This window comes from Talpa europaea (assembly GCF_964194135.1).
Source record: "Talpa europaea genome assembly, chromosome: 2".
Taxonomy (NCBI): domain Eukaryota; kingdom Metazoa; phylum Chordata; class Mammalia; order Eulipotyphla; family Talpidae; genus Talpa; species Talpa europaea.
The window spans coordinates 134,804,136-134,820,042 of NC_140068.1; the positions used below are offsets into that span (position 1 = coordinate 134,804,136).

Genomic DNA, 15,907 nt, shown 5'->3' on the forward strand with positions numbered 1-15,907 from the left:
ACTTTGTTTCTTGCCATTTAAATTGAAAGATTTGTCATGTGCTATGATCTAATTGAATGCATTTTCATTGATCTGACTTTCTTTTTCCTTCTCCTTTATTTTTTTCTGTGATAAATTTTATCTCAGTTTCTTCCTGATACCTGTGAGAAGCAGTTTCTTCTATCCTAATTAGCCTTCCTGTGCCTCTCTGTCTAGAGTCTTGTCGTTCATATTGTTATAGGGCAGGAGAGCAGTCCCCAAATCCCCCCAACCTGCCATCTGCTGCATCAATGCAAAACACTCTAGTGGGTAAGAACTTGAATGGAAAGGAACTTTAATACAATTTGTGTGCAAAAAAGTAAAGGGAAGAATAAAGCTCTCAAATCAAATACCCAAAGTTACTTATCATCTGATGGGTAAATGCCTAGTGAAAAAGGTTTTGCCCAAAGCAGGGTCAGTGAGGCCTGGAAGCCCATCACAAGTCAAAGGTACTCCTTGTAGGGACCCATAGGAGATGGGCAGAAATGGCCAGACAAATTTGGAAGGAAAAGAGCAAAGTCAAAGTCAAGATAAAAGCTGCCATTTTTACCTTCCCCACAGGTCTCTCACCTATATGTCTCAACCAGTCAAGGACCAAGAAGCAAGGGCTTTACGGTGTCTGTTCCACGTGCCTCCTCCAGGTCTTTTTCTCTCCATCCTACTTCCTTCCTTCTGCAGTCTCCTCTTTAGCTTCTTCTCCTCCCTGCTCAACACCACCGTTCCTTAGGTGGAGCAGAGAACCTTGAGCCTCCCCTTTTCCTGAGGATCACCCTGTTACAATTTCACCATCTAGAACTCCTGCAGGACAGCAGCCAGTGAGCCCTAATGGTGGCTGAAATTTCTCTCAGAGTGAGTGTTTCAAAGGGTTCTTTGAAATGGTTGGTATTGTGACCAGTGGCTAAACAACACCCTCTTTCTAAGCTCCTCTAATACTTTTTGTCTCTGAACAGGGTGATGGGCATCACCAATAGCAGTGCCAAGGAGGACTTCATCCTGGTGGGCTTTTCCGACCAGCCCCACCTGGAAAAAATACTCTTCATGGTGGTGTTGGTGTCCTACCTATTGGCTCTGGTTGGCAATGGGGTCATTATTCTGATCTCCTCCATCGACCCTAAACTCAAAACACCCATGTACTTCTTCCTCAGTCACCTCTCCTTAGCTGATCTCTGCTTTACCACCAGTGTTGTCCCCCAGCTGCTGTGGAACCTCAGGGGACCAGCCAAGACCATCACAGTCCTGGGTTGTGTGGTCCAGCTCTATGTGTTCCTGGGATCGGGCTCTGCTGAGTGTGTTCTGCTGGTGGTCATGGCTTTTGACCGCTATGCTGCTGTGTGCAAACCTCTGCACTATGCCACTGTGATGAACCCCAGGGTATGCAAGGCTCTGACAGGGCTGGCGTGGCTATGTGGAATAGGAAACTCTCTCATGCACTGCACTATCACCCTCCGGCTGCCTCGCTGTGGACACCGGCACATCTATAATTTCTTCTGTGAGGTTCCCTCAATGATTAAGCTTGCTTGTGTGGATGTTCATGACAATGAAGTCCAAGTGTTCGTTGCTTCATTAGTCTTGCTCTTCTTGCCCTTGTCATTGATAGTGATGTCTTATGGATTAATAGTCAGGGCAGTTGTAAGGATCAAGGTTGCACAGGCCTGGCGCAAAGTCCTGGGGACATGTGGATCCCACTTGACGGTAGTGTCTCTCTTCTATGGGACTGGTCTTATGATCTACGGCCAGCCCAACAGTTCCTTTGCCCACACTCACGGGAAATTTATCTCCCTGTTTTATACAGTAGTGACTCCAACCCTCAATCCTCTCATCTACACGCTGAGGAATAAAGATGTGAAGGGAGCACTAGGGAGACTTTTTTATAGAGACAAGGGCTCATAACAATGAGGCAGAGCACACAGTGGTCAAGTTTTGTGATCAAATGAAACTGAAAGTCATCTTGGATATTCCTCCACTGATGAACTTTATAGTCCTACTAGGGACAGATGTCATCTTCACAATCTGCATAATTGCATGTTATCTGACAGAGAGCTATTTGTCCTCTCCAATCTGTCTCTCAGGTTTCATCTGGATCCTGTCTCCAAATCCTTTAAATTCTATTGTTCATATCATTCTGCTTCTTCCCATCCTTCCTGTTCTGTCTTTTTATTTAGTCTTCCTATCTTTAATCACTCCTTCCATTATTCCTTTCTTGCTCTCTTATTATTTTTCCAACCAGTTGTCCTTTATTTTGTTACTTCATTTTACTGTAACTCTTCGTTTCCCTCACCCTTATTGATTCTTTCTTGTCCCTTTGTATTATGTGCTTCTAAGTTTTATCCCTTTCCAAAACAGTTACCAATAAATGTAAAAACAACTATTCCTCCACCAAATATTCCTGGTATCAAACACAGAGTTCAGTACCTAGAGGGGTAGAGTAGGGGTATTTGAACAGAGAATTGAGAATTGAATATTATCTCCACAAATTCCTTTTGGAGATAGTGCAAATTTTATTAAACTTTAAAAAAAAATCTCTTTACACAGGAAAAAAAAAACAATGAGTTTTTTTTATTATGTTGAATTTTATGTTTGGAGATTGTGCAAATTTAATTAAATACTTTTTGTATGCAGCTTTACTTAGAATAAAAGGAATGGGCGCAAGGGGTTAAGACGCAAAATATGCAGCTGTCTGCAGCCACTGCAGCACGAGATCAAACCCCAGTCAGGGAGCTGCCCACATGGCACAGCAGACCTCTCCTGACTCACTTGCTGCCCCCCTCAGCAGTGTATTTCAGTCAATCTGCTTGTTCTGCTCCCCACTCTGTCTCTGGTGAATCCTCTCACTCCCTACACCTCTTGCCTGTATCCCAGTTCTTGTATGCATAAATAAATAAATCTTTAAAAAAAAGGAATGGGCTTTATTATTATGTTAATGAAATTATTGAATAGATCACATAAGTAAAACAGTTGGCTGGAAATAATCTGTAAATATCAACTAGCATATTTCCTTGCTTCTAATATTCTGATCAAAGTAGTTCCACCTAATCCATGCTTATTACTTTTAATTGTCCAAATACAAATTCTTACTTACTCAGTAATTCCTTACCCATTACACTTAGATCTGAATGAAATTACAATTGCCTGAAAATAGGAGGAAATAAGTTAATTCTTTTTTTTGGCCATTATAATATAGAAAAATCAAGAGATTTGATTTTTTCATTAAGGGAAAGCATGACACACTGACTGCTGATAATAGCATTGAAGTATGTAAATCTTGTCTCCTTCATTCATTTATCATTTGCATAGCTGTAGGTAATTACTAAACATCTCTGACCCCCAGTTTCTCAGCTTTTACAATGATGAGGACATTAAAGATTCGTTATGACTATTTGGGGACACATAGGAATATAAGAAGGACAGTAAATGTCTGTTATCATTAACAAACTGTTGAACTTGGGAATAAGCATGGTGTTAGAGTACATGAACTTGACGGTAAATATATTTATTGTTCTAGGAATACATTATGTGGGTAGTCAGTAGTTACTATTACTATTCTCCCAAGTTCACCTGTGAAAATCAAATGAGGTACTGTTTTAGACATCTGACAGAATATGCTAGCTGTTTGATTAAACATCCATTTTGTCATAGACATCAATTGTTATTAGTCTACTGTGATCTAAGGATTGACTCAACGGTATGATTGTGATTCTATTGTAATATTTGATCTTGCTTTGACATCTCTAGTATAACATTCCTAGAGTACAGAAAAAAGGTTTCCTCACAAACTATAAAGAAAGTATCCTTATCCAAACCCTATGTAACATGCTCATGTTTATTCATAACATTGAGTTCTCAATCACAATCTGGAGTCATCTACTACAGCAATATGTATCCTGAGTAGCAAACCCCTTTTGGAGCTGGATCAACCTGATCCCTTACTTACCTGCAGAATTATCCAAATTTTTAAAATTGAGGTCTTATAAGTACATGACATATCTTCCTATTACCCTTGCAGTCACCTCTTTTCATTCTGACATCATTTAGACTCAGCCAATAATATATTTATATGGACAAAATAGACCTGTGATCTATGCCCTTAAGAATTTCCCTTAAGATGAAAACTTGTGCACAAAGGACATTGATCAACATTTCAAACACCTCTTCATTATACACACTATCAATATGTGCCTCACTCTACATTTGTAACTTTGAAGGATTAGAAAATCCTACCACATTCCAAAAATAATAGATAATATTCCTGTGAAATAAATTTCATGATTAATGAAACAATTAGCAAACCAATCTAAGGTCAGGATAGATGAAAAATTAAATAAGAGGCCAAGTGTATTGATTGTCTATGTGCTTGAGAATTTCATAGCAAAAGTCAATCTCTTGACCACTCAGTAGTTCTATGAATGAGGAGATCAAAACAACAATATATGTAGAGTAAAGAAAATTGCTGTCCAGGTAAGGATGTTTTGAATGTGGCAAGGCAGAGGGCATCACTGGCTTCATTTCATTAAATCATGTTTTTTTCAAGTTCACATTTTTCTACTGTCTTAGTCTCATCAGAGAAACCTAAGTGATTTCTTTTAAGAGTAAAAGGGTTTCCAGAGCATAGCAAATTGAACAAAATGCTTATTTCCATTCCTTTCTAAAGTCCATACAAATTATATTAAATGAACTTATCAATAGGGACAAAAAGATATGCAAAAGAACTGAGTAGAGAAGTGCCGTGGACCAGCACAGCTGTGGACGATGAGGCCATCTCAGGGTTGAGAGATCGCGCAGAGTGGTCAAGGATTAGGCGAATAAATGACACACAGACACACTTCAAGAGAGTGAAAATCTGAGTGTAATTTTCTTTGAGTCGGTGGCCAGTATATATATGTTCTCTAAAAGCATAGGAACGGCAAACATCAGTGAACGAAATCAGCTTGTTCATAGGTTTAGCTTATCATTGACAGGGCAGTGATCTATGTCCGAAGTTACATCTGGACCTAGTCACATTCCTAAGTAGTCAGGCTATTAATTTTTCTTTCGTTCTATGTAATTACTTTTTTGTTTTAATAACTACTCACTACCACTAAATCATTATTAATTAGCATGGGTGAATTTACTCTTTATAAAGTAATATCTTTTCATTAAGATTAAAGCTAACAAAGCCAAACACACAACAGAGAAATCATTAAACTAACAATTCCATTATTACACAGAGTTTAGTAATGTTTCATTTGAATTAGCCTAGTTATTAAATTACGTATGTTTTTTTAATTAACAACCAATGACCTTTTTAGACCGGGAAAAAGAAAAGATTTTAGAAAGACAGTTGTAGTAGAATAAAGTTTGTGGGCCTTGAGAAAGTGAGATAAGGTTCCGTGTGGTCAGCATTCCTTTTAACAATCTTTGTGGCGGCGTCTGGTAGTCATTATCTCTTAACAGGCATCCGGCCTATCTAAGCTTTAGGGAGTTTGCTGTTCTCCCCCTGTGCGCATGGTTCCTTGCCCACGCCAGACCTCAGGGACCATGTCAACAGCCATTAGCCCTAAAGGTCATGGCAGGGGGAGGTGCAGCAGGTCCCCCTTTGTTTTTAGAACGAAGTTGGTAAGCATACATGTCACGCCAGAGGTGATAGATGGACCTGTGAAGTGAGCGGACACAGAGGGGAACAAACAAACAAAGGAGCAGGACAAATAAGGAAAGAACAACGGAGGAGAGAAGAAGATGATACCAGTGAGTGGGAGTCAGAGATTGGAGAGTGGAAGCCAGAGAATGGGCAAAGGAAGAGACTGAAGTATCCAGATGAGATTTACTGACAGCAGAGATTTCAGACTGAAGAGACACAAGGTCATGAGAAAGGTCATTGTCATGCCAGATACCCATTAGGTGATGCTTAGTAAGATTCCAATGTAGAGAGGAATTATAACGTAAAGGCGTAATGCAAATGAAACGAAACTGAACATGGCATCGAGCAGACAGTTGTTGTTTGAGAAGTTGAATCTCATCGCCAATAGCAATAACAATTTCTTCCAGGGCATTTAACTTTCTTTCCAACTTATAGTCAATGTCCCGCTGTGTAGAGGGCGCCATGCACACGTTTTTGGTAAGGTCATTTACAAAAGAAGCTGTCTTAGCTTCCTGAATTAAAGCAACAGAGGAAGCAGCCAAGGAGGTAACCAGGGAAATCAGAGCAGCAATGCCTAGAATAAGGGTAACAATAAAACGTTTAGGACGAAGAAGAGCATGTACCTCATCCAAAACTTGCATGGCAGTATTATCATACCAAAGCATATCATGTAAATCAACAGGTAACATAACATAGAGGGGGTCTTTTGAGTAATATTACAACAGGATACAGGTGAGCGAGAGAGGGGGTAATACAATTAGTAACAACACAGCCAGAACAATGGACGGAGTAAGAAGTACCACGCAAACGAAGGCGTGTAGCTGAGGCGTTCCCCAGAAGTATAGCGAAGGGGTATCCAATGCAGGCACTCACTGGGATCTTAGCGGTGTTCTGTCCAGGTTGTTTGAAATGTACGGCATCGAAGGCAGCGAAGAGACGAGAGTTCAGGCTGAAAATAAGTCTTATTGTAATGATTAAAAACATACATGGGTGGCACCCATCCAACAGAAAACTTTCTATAGTGAAAGGCTGGATCAGCAAACGAGAAATCATACACAGTAAACTGAGACATAAGAGGGGATATAGGCATTGCTTGAGAAAAACCACAGTGCAGCCAAACTGGGTAAGAAATAAGGGCATCCCAATATTGGTCAACATCCCGGTATTTTTGAATACAGTTGGAAAAAGGGGGGGGTAAAGGGCCATGAGGAGAAGGTGCGGATTCCATTGTCCACTGTCAGTTGGTCCAAAGCCATGAACGTCAAACCCCAGACGACACGGTCTCTGCTTTCCGTGCGGTGGTTTTCAGGGTCGGGGTGCGAGGTGGTGCATGAGTGAGCATGGAAACATAATGTAGCATCATACAACCAGGAAAGCATACAGAGTCAGCATAGACACAGAGTGGAGGGTCATCGGACATGCCCTCATAATCAATAGGGGAAGAAACCATGTGTTCAGAGTGGAAATCAGCCAAGCCACCAAGAAGGTTGGTGTCATTTACATAAACTTTTATGACAGAGTTTTCTGTCCAGGGAACCGGGTGCAGAAAAGGTGGCTCGGGAACGTAAGCCCAAAATTGGGCCGATTGTACAGGTGTGGACTGAGTTGCCAAAATGTCAATAAGTGCCAGGAAAATTGACGAGGCAGTGCGTGGAGCATTATTTTGTTGGACCAGGTGTTCAGCCATCATCGCAAGGGCCTTTATGTGACCCCATGTCGGAAGGCGGCTGGGATTCTCTCTCGGAAGTTGAAGGCGACGCATCCTCCTTGTTAAGCGCGCCATCTGCCGTCGGTGACGGAGAACCTGAGCTCGCGCTCGAGACCGGCGGGGCAGTGGTGGATGAGTCTGTCCGGGATCCAGACAGGGGAGTCCGCATCCTGAGGAAAAATACAAGCATAACCTCTCCCTGAGGCAAGCAGTAAATCCGGGCCTTTCCAGGCTCCAGTGAGTAGGTCTTTCCATTTAACCTGAAGCAGGTGGGAGACGTCAGTGTATCCCCAATGGCGCACCATAGGGGTAATACCTTTGTCATCAGAGTTAAGATGATTAATTACAAACAAGGCATGTTGAAGAAGATGTTGAAGGGAATAAAAATGGGCCGCATTTTGAAGACGATCAATTTGGGTTTTTAATATTTGATGTGTTCTTTCTATAATACCTTGACCCTGAGGATTATATGGAATGCCAGTAACATGAGCAATACGCCATTGAGCACAAAATGATTGAAATGATTTGGAAGTATATGCAGGAGCGTTGTCAGTCTTTAATTTTAATGGCTTACCCAAAACTGCAAAATATGCAGTAAGGTGTTGAATGACACCTTAACTGCCTCACCAGTACGGGCAGTGGCGTGAACGGCATGTGAGAAAGTATCAACGATTACATGCACAAAGCAAAGTCTCCCAAAAAAGGGGACATGAGTTACATCCATCTGCCAGAGGACTTGAGGTTTCAAACCTCGAGGATTAACTCCTAGTTTAGGGGGATGATGAACTTCCGGGCAGGAAGGACATTCACGGACAATTTGTCTGACTTGTTCTCTAGTAAATTGAAAATGGTGATGCAGAGCATTAGCATTCTGGTGATGAAGGGCATGGCTCTCTTGAGCCTGAGTCACCGTCATGACCGCTAAAGACTTAGTAAGTAAGTCAGCCATGTGGTTTACCTAAGGACAGGGGTCCAGGCAGATTAGAATGGCCTCTAATGTGGCCAATAAAGAATTTGTGTGCTCTAGCTTGTAACAGGCATTGTAGGCGAGTAAGTAGAGAGGCAATATGAGATACTCCAGATATTAAAGCAGTTTCCAGAGCTGGGAACAAGGAGACGACATATTTGGAATCAGAATATAAGTTTAGAGGACATGAGTAATGCTCTAAAGCAAGTGTTACAGCAATAATTTCGGCTTGCTGAGCAGAAATCCCTTTAGAGAACTGTTGTATAGGAGGCTGATCAGGATGGTAAACTGCCGATATTCCAGACGAGGAACCATCAGTAAAAACAATGGTAGCTCTGGGCAGAGGCTGCGAGGAAACGATTTTTGGAAAAGTAAAAGCAGTTTCCATAGCAAATTTTAAAATAGGGTGCTGTGGCAGGTGGAACTTGACCTGACCAGGAAAATTGAGCAAGGCTATGCCCCAGTCATCGTCATTTTGAAGCAGAAATTCAAACTGTGTTCTAGTATATGGAATAACAATAACGGAGGGAAGCCTGGCAAACCCTTTCATTATTAGAAATGCACACATGGAGGCGTAAGATGTGACCATTTTTGTTTGGTGGTGTGCCAAATAAAGCCATTCAAGAATACCAGATTGCCACAGGCAGGCAGTAGGGGCAAATTCAGTTTTAAGGACAAGTAATTCCCAAGGTGACGTATAATCAATTTGGGAGACCCTAGCTTCAGAAAGTCTTTGTTCAACCAAATGCAGTGATGAGAGAGCCTCGGACGTCAATGACCGAGGGGATTTAGGGTTAGGATCTCCTTGTAAAATTTGGAAAAGAGGGTGTAAATCACCAGTAGTAGTTTTAAGATAAGGACGAATCCAATTAATATTTCCAAGTAACTTTTGAAAGTCATTTAATGTGGAAAGCTTATCAAGATGGATTTGAAGATTTTGAGTCATGATGAAGTCATCGTGAATAGTTTTTCCCAGATAGTTAAGTGGGCGATCACGCTGAATTCTGTCAGGAGCAATGACAAGACCACAACTGCACCCTGATGATGTCAAAAATTTGTTGACCAGGCCTTACAAGCTACCAGGGATAAGTTTCCTGATGCATTTATTATTCATTACATGGATGACATTCTTCTAAGCCACTCCTCTAAACATTGCAAAAGTGCCTCCACACCTTCAACAAATTTTTGACATAAAGTAGGGGGATTTTTCATGCCTTGAGGCAGCACTTTCCATTGGAAGCGTTGCCAGGGTTGGTTAAAATTGGCAGATGGAATACTAAAGGCGAATCGGGGAGAATCATCAGGGTGCAGTTTAATAGTAAAAAAGCAATCCTGTAGATCAATAATTATAATGTGATTTTGTTTTGGAACAGCTACAGGGGAGGGAAGGCCGGGTTGGAGGGCTCCCATGTCATGCATAGTGTCGTTAATTGAGCGGAGGTCTTGAAGAAGTCTCCATTTTCCTGATTTTTTATTAATTACAAAGACAGGAGTATTCCAGGGACTATTAGAGGGCTCTAAATGGCCTTTTTGTAACTGGTCAGTGACAATGTCATGTATAGCCTGGATTTTTTCAGATGTAAGGGGCCATTGAGGTATCCAGACAGGATCGTCATTTTTCCAAGCAATTTTATCAACAAATAAATTTTCCGCAATGGCCCCTAAGAAAAAACCTGCTCATCAATTAGATCAGAAGTAGCAAGGGTCAATTTCATGGATTCCATCACATCACGGCCCCATAATGAGAAGGGCAGAGAAGGAATGACATATGGCTGAAAAACGCCAGAAAGATCATTCATTTGCCATGTAGAATTTGAGAACTTTGAGCTACATTGTCGGCCATGCCTAAACCAATTAACGTAGATGAGGAATTAGTAACAGGCCATGATGAGGGCCAATCTTTGCCAGCTATGCATGACCTGTCAGTACCAGTGTCCAATAATCCCGTTAAGGGGTGTCCATTAACATATATTGTCTGTAAAGGTCTTTGTTTTGTAATGGACTGTGTCCAAGCTATGACCTCAGTGGAGCCGAAACCATCGTCCCCCCCCCCCCCGTTTGTCTTTTAAAATTTGGTTTGGAAGTTTAACATAATTTAAAATTAGAATTTGAGCTATTCTTTGATCTTTGTGAATTTGAATAGTTTCCTTTAACGGACGGATCATAACTTTGACTTGTCCTGTAAAATCCGCATCAACAATACCTGGCAACACCTCAAAATTCTTTTTGTAATTTGAACTGCGACCAATTATTAGTCCGACTGAGCCAACAGGCAGCGGTCCTTTTAAACAGGTTTCAACTAATTGTACACCGTCTGTAGAAGAAAATAAAACATCCTTGATGGCAGCTAGATCCAAACCAGCACTGCCCGGGGTGCCCCGGGGGAGGTTATGAACTGACACTTGGGGAACGGGTTTGGGATGAGGGGGTTGTTGATGAGACACTCCTTCTTTTACAGGGCTGAGGGCTTGCCCCTCTGGAAGTTTTTTGAGTCATCTGATTGATTAGGAGTAGGAGTTAATTTAGGACCATCCTTATGCCATTTAGAACGACATTCTTTGGCCCAGTGATTACCTTTTTTACAACGAGGGCATGGACTTGGCGCGGTATTAGCGCATTTAAAATTAGCAATAACCTCGGTTTTGCTCGGGCAATTTTTGGAGGTAAGACCTGGCTGGCAGCACCTGAAGCATGTATTTTGATTGTTACGCTGCCCATGAGGCATTGCCTGAACAAATGCGGCAAAAGGTTGACATTTCATGGCAGCAGCATATGCAATACCTTGAACGACCGCAGGGGAGGCATCTAGGCAGACTAATAAAATCCTGTATCGCACCAGTTTTTCTTATGGGTCTAATTAATTCTCTACATAGGGAATTAGCATTTTCCCATGCGAGTTGCTTGAACAACAAATCGCGTGCTCCTGAAGATGGGAGTACCTTGTCTAAGGCAGTTTCTAATCTAGCTATAAAGTCCTGGTACCTTTCATCCTGGTGTTGGTGTATATCAGTGAGATTAGTGGGTTTGTGCTCAGGTGAAGGTAAATTTTTCCATGCGGCAACTGCTAGTTTATTAATTTCAACTAGGACATCTTTTGGAAGGGCAGCCTGTCTGTGTACCTCAGGAAATTTGTCTGTTCCCATGAACATGGAAAAGGATATTTTCTCAGCCTTGACCATATCCTCATGTTCCCTGAGGAAGACATGTACTTGGTCTTCATATTCAATGTGAAATAGTACATACATTCCCGAAGGAAGAACAGCCTTGGCAAGATTATGCCAATCATAAGGGGTCATCCAAGTGGCCGATAACATGTCAATAATTTGATAAGTGTAAGGGGAGTTATGACCTGTTGTCTGAACAGCTGACTGTAATTCTTTTATTTTTTTAAATAATAAATTTCATTTTTATATTCCCCATAAATTGCAACCCCTCCATTCTGACCCCAATCCCTCCCCTCCCGCCCCCCACCCCCCAAAAAGTGTCTCTGGTTCATAGTTTTTTGTTGATTTTGATTTTCACTTTCTTATAGTTATTCATTTTCCTGGTCCCTTATTTAAGTTTTCTAGATTCCGGCTATGAATGAGACCATCCGGTATTTTTCTTTTTCTTTCTGGCTTATTTTGCTGAGCATGATCCCTTCCAGCGCCATCCATCTTGCTGCAAATTGCATGTGTTTATCTTTTTTGAATGCTGAGTAATATTCCATGGTGTATATGTACCACATCTTCTTGATCCAGTCATCTATTTTTGGGCATTTGGGCTGTTTCCAAAGCTTAGCTATTGTAAACAGTGCTGCTATAAACATAAGGGTGCAGGTGCTCTTTGGAATTGATATTTCTGTGTCCTTTGGGTAAATACCTAGGAGTGGAATTGCTGGATCGTATGGAAGCTCTATGATTAGTAGGTCAAGAAAAATCCACACAGCTCTCCATAGTGGTTGGACCAGTTTGCACTCCCACCAACAGTGCAGAAGAGTTCCTTTTTCTCCACATCCTCGCCAACATTTGTTGTTGCTAGTTTTTTAATATGTGCCAATCTCACTGGTGTAAGATGGTATCTCATGGAAGTTTTGATTTGCATTTCCCTGATGACAAGTGATGTTGAACATTTTTTCATATGCCTGTTGGCCATTTGCATTTCCTCTTCAGAGAAGTTTCTTTTTAGCTCTTCTGCCCATTTTTTGACTGGATTATTTTCTTTGTTGTTGTTGAGTCTCATTAGCTCTTTGCAGATTTTTGTGATCAGTCCTTTATCATTAGTGTTGTGTGCAAAAATGTTCTCCCAGTTGGTGGGGTTTCTCTTTGTTTTTGTTATTGTCTCTTTTGTTGTGCAGAAGCTCTTTAATTTGATGTAATCCCAGCTGTTGATCTTGCCTTCACTATCACTGCTTTGGGTGATGTGTCTGTAAAGATGTCTTTGACGTGAATATCACGTACTGATTCGCCTATATTTCCTTCTATGTATTTTATGGTTTCAGGTCTTATGTCTAGTTCTCTAATCCATTTTCAGTTGATTTTTGTGTATGGTGTGAGGGAGTGGTCAAGCTTCATTCTTTTGCAAGTAGTGACCTAGTTTTTCCAGCACCATTTATTGAACAAACTTTCTTTGCTCCAATGCATAGTCTTTGCTCCTTTGTCAAAGATTAGTTGATCATAAATCTGTGGGTTTATTTCTGGATTTTCTATTCGATTCCATTGGTCTGTATGTCTGTTATTGTTCCAATACCATGCAGTTTTGATGATTATGGCTTTGTAGTATAGTTTGAAGTCTGGGAGTGTGATGCCTCCATTTCCTTCTTTTTTTTTTTCAGTAGAGCTTTGGCTGTTCGGGGTTTTTTGTGATTCCATATGAATTTCATCAATATTTGTTCTATTTCTTTGAAGAATGACATTGAAATTTTGATTGGAATAGCACTGAATCTGTATATTGCTTTTGGTAGGATGGCCATTTTAATAATTTTTATTCTTCCAATCCATGTGCAGGGGATGTCTTTCCATTTCTTTGTGTCTTCTTCTATTTCTTTTAACAGTGTTTTATAGTTTTCTTTGTATAGGTCCTTTACCTCTTTTGTTAGATTTATTCCCAAATATTTGATTTTTTTTGTTTCGATAAAAAAAGGGATGTTTTTTTTGATTTCTTCTTCTTCAGATTTATTGTTTGTGTATAGAAAGGCTACTGACTTTTGCATGTTGATTTTGTATCCTGCCACTATACTGAACTGATTGATGAGTTGAATTAGTTTTTCTGTGGAGTTTTTGGGGTTCTCTATGTATATTATCATATCATCTGCAACTAGTGATAGTTTGACTTCTTCTTTTCCTATTTGGATTCCTTGGATGTCTTTCTCTTGTCTTATTGCCCTGGCTAGGACTTCCAGTATTATATTGAAAAGCAGTGGTGAGAGTGGACATCCTTGTCTTGTTCCAGATCTTAATGGAATTGCTTTCAGCTTTTCACCATTGAGAATGATACTGGCTGTTGGCTTGTCATAGATGGCCTTTATGATGTTGAGGTATGTTCCTTGTATCCCAAGAATTCCAAGGGCTTTTATAATGAATGCGTGTTGCACTTTGTCAAAAGCTTTCTCAGCATCTATTGATATTATCATATGGTTTTTATATTTCTTTTTGTTGATGTGTTGGATAACGTTGATTGATTTTCAGATGTTAAACCATCCTTGTGTCCCTGGAATGAATCCTACTTGGTCGTGGTTAATTATCTTATGGATACATTGTTGGATTCTGATAGCTAAAATTTTATTGAGGATTTTTGCATCAGTGTTCATTAGGGAGATTGGCCTGTAGTTTTCCTTTTTTGTGTTGTCCTTGTTTGGTGTTGGTATTAGTGTAATGTTGGCTTCATAGAATGTGTTTGGTATTGTCCCTTCCTTCTCAATTTTTTGGAACAGTTTGTGAAGGATAGGCACTAATTCGTCTCTGAGTGTTTGGTAGAATTCATTTGTAAATCCATCAGGTCCTGGGCTTTTGTTTTTGGGGAGGTTTTTGATTACCATTTCAATCTCGCTGCTTGTAATTGGTGTGTTTAGGTGTTCTATTTCTTCTTTATCTTGCTTTGGGTGATTGTAGAGTTGTAGGAATTTGTCCATCTCCTCTAGATTGTTAAACTTGTTTCCATATAACTGTTCATAGTAGTTACTGATTATTCTTTTGATTTCTGCTGTGTCCGTTGTGATTTCTCCTCTTTCATTGATGATCCTGTTTATTTGTGCTTTCTCCCTTTTTTCCTTTGTGAGCCTGGCTAGGGGTTTGTCTATTTTATTGATTTTTTCAAAGAACCAGCTCTTGGTTTCATTGATCTTTTGGATTGTTTTTTTAGTTTCAATTTCATTTATTTCTGCTTTGGTTTTTATTATTTCTTTTCTTCTACTGGTTTTGGGTTTTTTTTTTGTCGTTCTTTTTCTAGATCTTTGAGCTTCGAGATTAGGTTGTTTCTTTGAGTTCTTTCTTGTTTCTTGATGCGAGCTTCTATTGCTATGTATTTTCCTCTTGTTACTGCTTTTGCTGCATCCCATACATTTAGGATATTGGTGTCCTCCTTGTCGTTCAATTCAAAGAATTTTTTAATTTCTTCTTTGATCTCTTCATTAGTCCAGTGGTCTTCCAGTAGTGTGGTTTTTAATCTCCATGTGGTAGGAAAGTTCCTTGCCTTCTTTTTATGGTTTATTTCTAGTTTGATGCCTTTATGGTCAGAAAAGATGGTTGATATGATTTCAATCTTGGTGTATCTGTTGATGTTTGTCTTGTGCCCCAGTATGTGATCGATCCTGGAGAATGATCCGTGTGCGCTTGAGAACAATGTGTACTCCGTTTTTTTTGGGTTTAGTGTTCTATAGATGTCTGTTAAGCCCAATTGCTCTAGGTCCTTATTTAGAGCTTTGGTTTCTTTACTTATTTTTTGTCTTGTTGATCTATCCATTGCTGATAGTGGTGTGTTGAAGTCTCCCACTACGTATGTGTTTTCTCTGATATCTGTTTTCCGAGATGACAATAGTTGTCTGATATATTTTGGTGCTCCTTCGTTTGGTGAGTATATGTTAATGAGTGTTATTTCTTCTTGAAGAATAGTCCCCTTGATCATAATGTAGTGACTATTGGGGTCTCTATTTATTTTTTTGAGTTTGAAATCTATTTTATCTGATATAAGTATAGCTGTTCTGCTTTCTTTTTTGGTCCATTTGCTTGTAGGATTTTTTTCCATCCTTTAACTTTGAGTCTATTTTTATCTTTTGTAGCTAAATGTGTTTCCTGGAGACAGCAAAAGGTTGGGTTTTGTTTCTTAATCCAGGCTGCAACTCTGTGTCTTTTTATTGAAGAGTTTAGTCCATTTACATTTAGAGTTAATATTGATATGTTAGCATCTGTATTTGCCATTGATTTGTCTTACCTTTGATTTTATTTATTTATTCTTTTAATAACTATTTTTTTTGGCCTTCTTTCATTGTTATTCGTCCCTCTGAGGTTCTGGCTTTAGGATCCCTTGCAGTATTTTTTGGAGTGGGGGTTTAGTCGTAATGAATTTCCAGAGTTTCTGTTTGTCTGGGAAGGTCCTTATTCTTTCTTCATAGAGGAAGGAGAGC

The 15,907-nt window shown here is 40.0% G+C and overlaps 1 protein-coding gene across 1 annotated transcript; it reads left to right on the top strand.

The window, feature by feature from the left end:
- Positions 1 to 972: 972 nt before the first annotated feature.
- Positions 973 to 1,908, top strand: LOC311167480 (olfactory receptor 2G3-like; the record flags this gene model as incomplete). The annotated part of the gene is made up of 1 exon (XM_084228500.1): positions 973 to 1,908. The coding sequence occupies one exon, from the start codon at positions 973 to 975 to the stop codon at positions 1,906 to 1,908; it is 936 nt and encodes a 311-aa protein (XP_084084626.1).
- Positions 1,909 to 15,907: the final 13,999 nt, after the last annotated feature.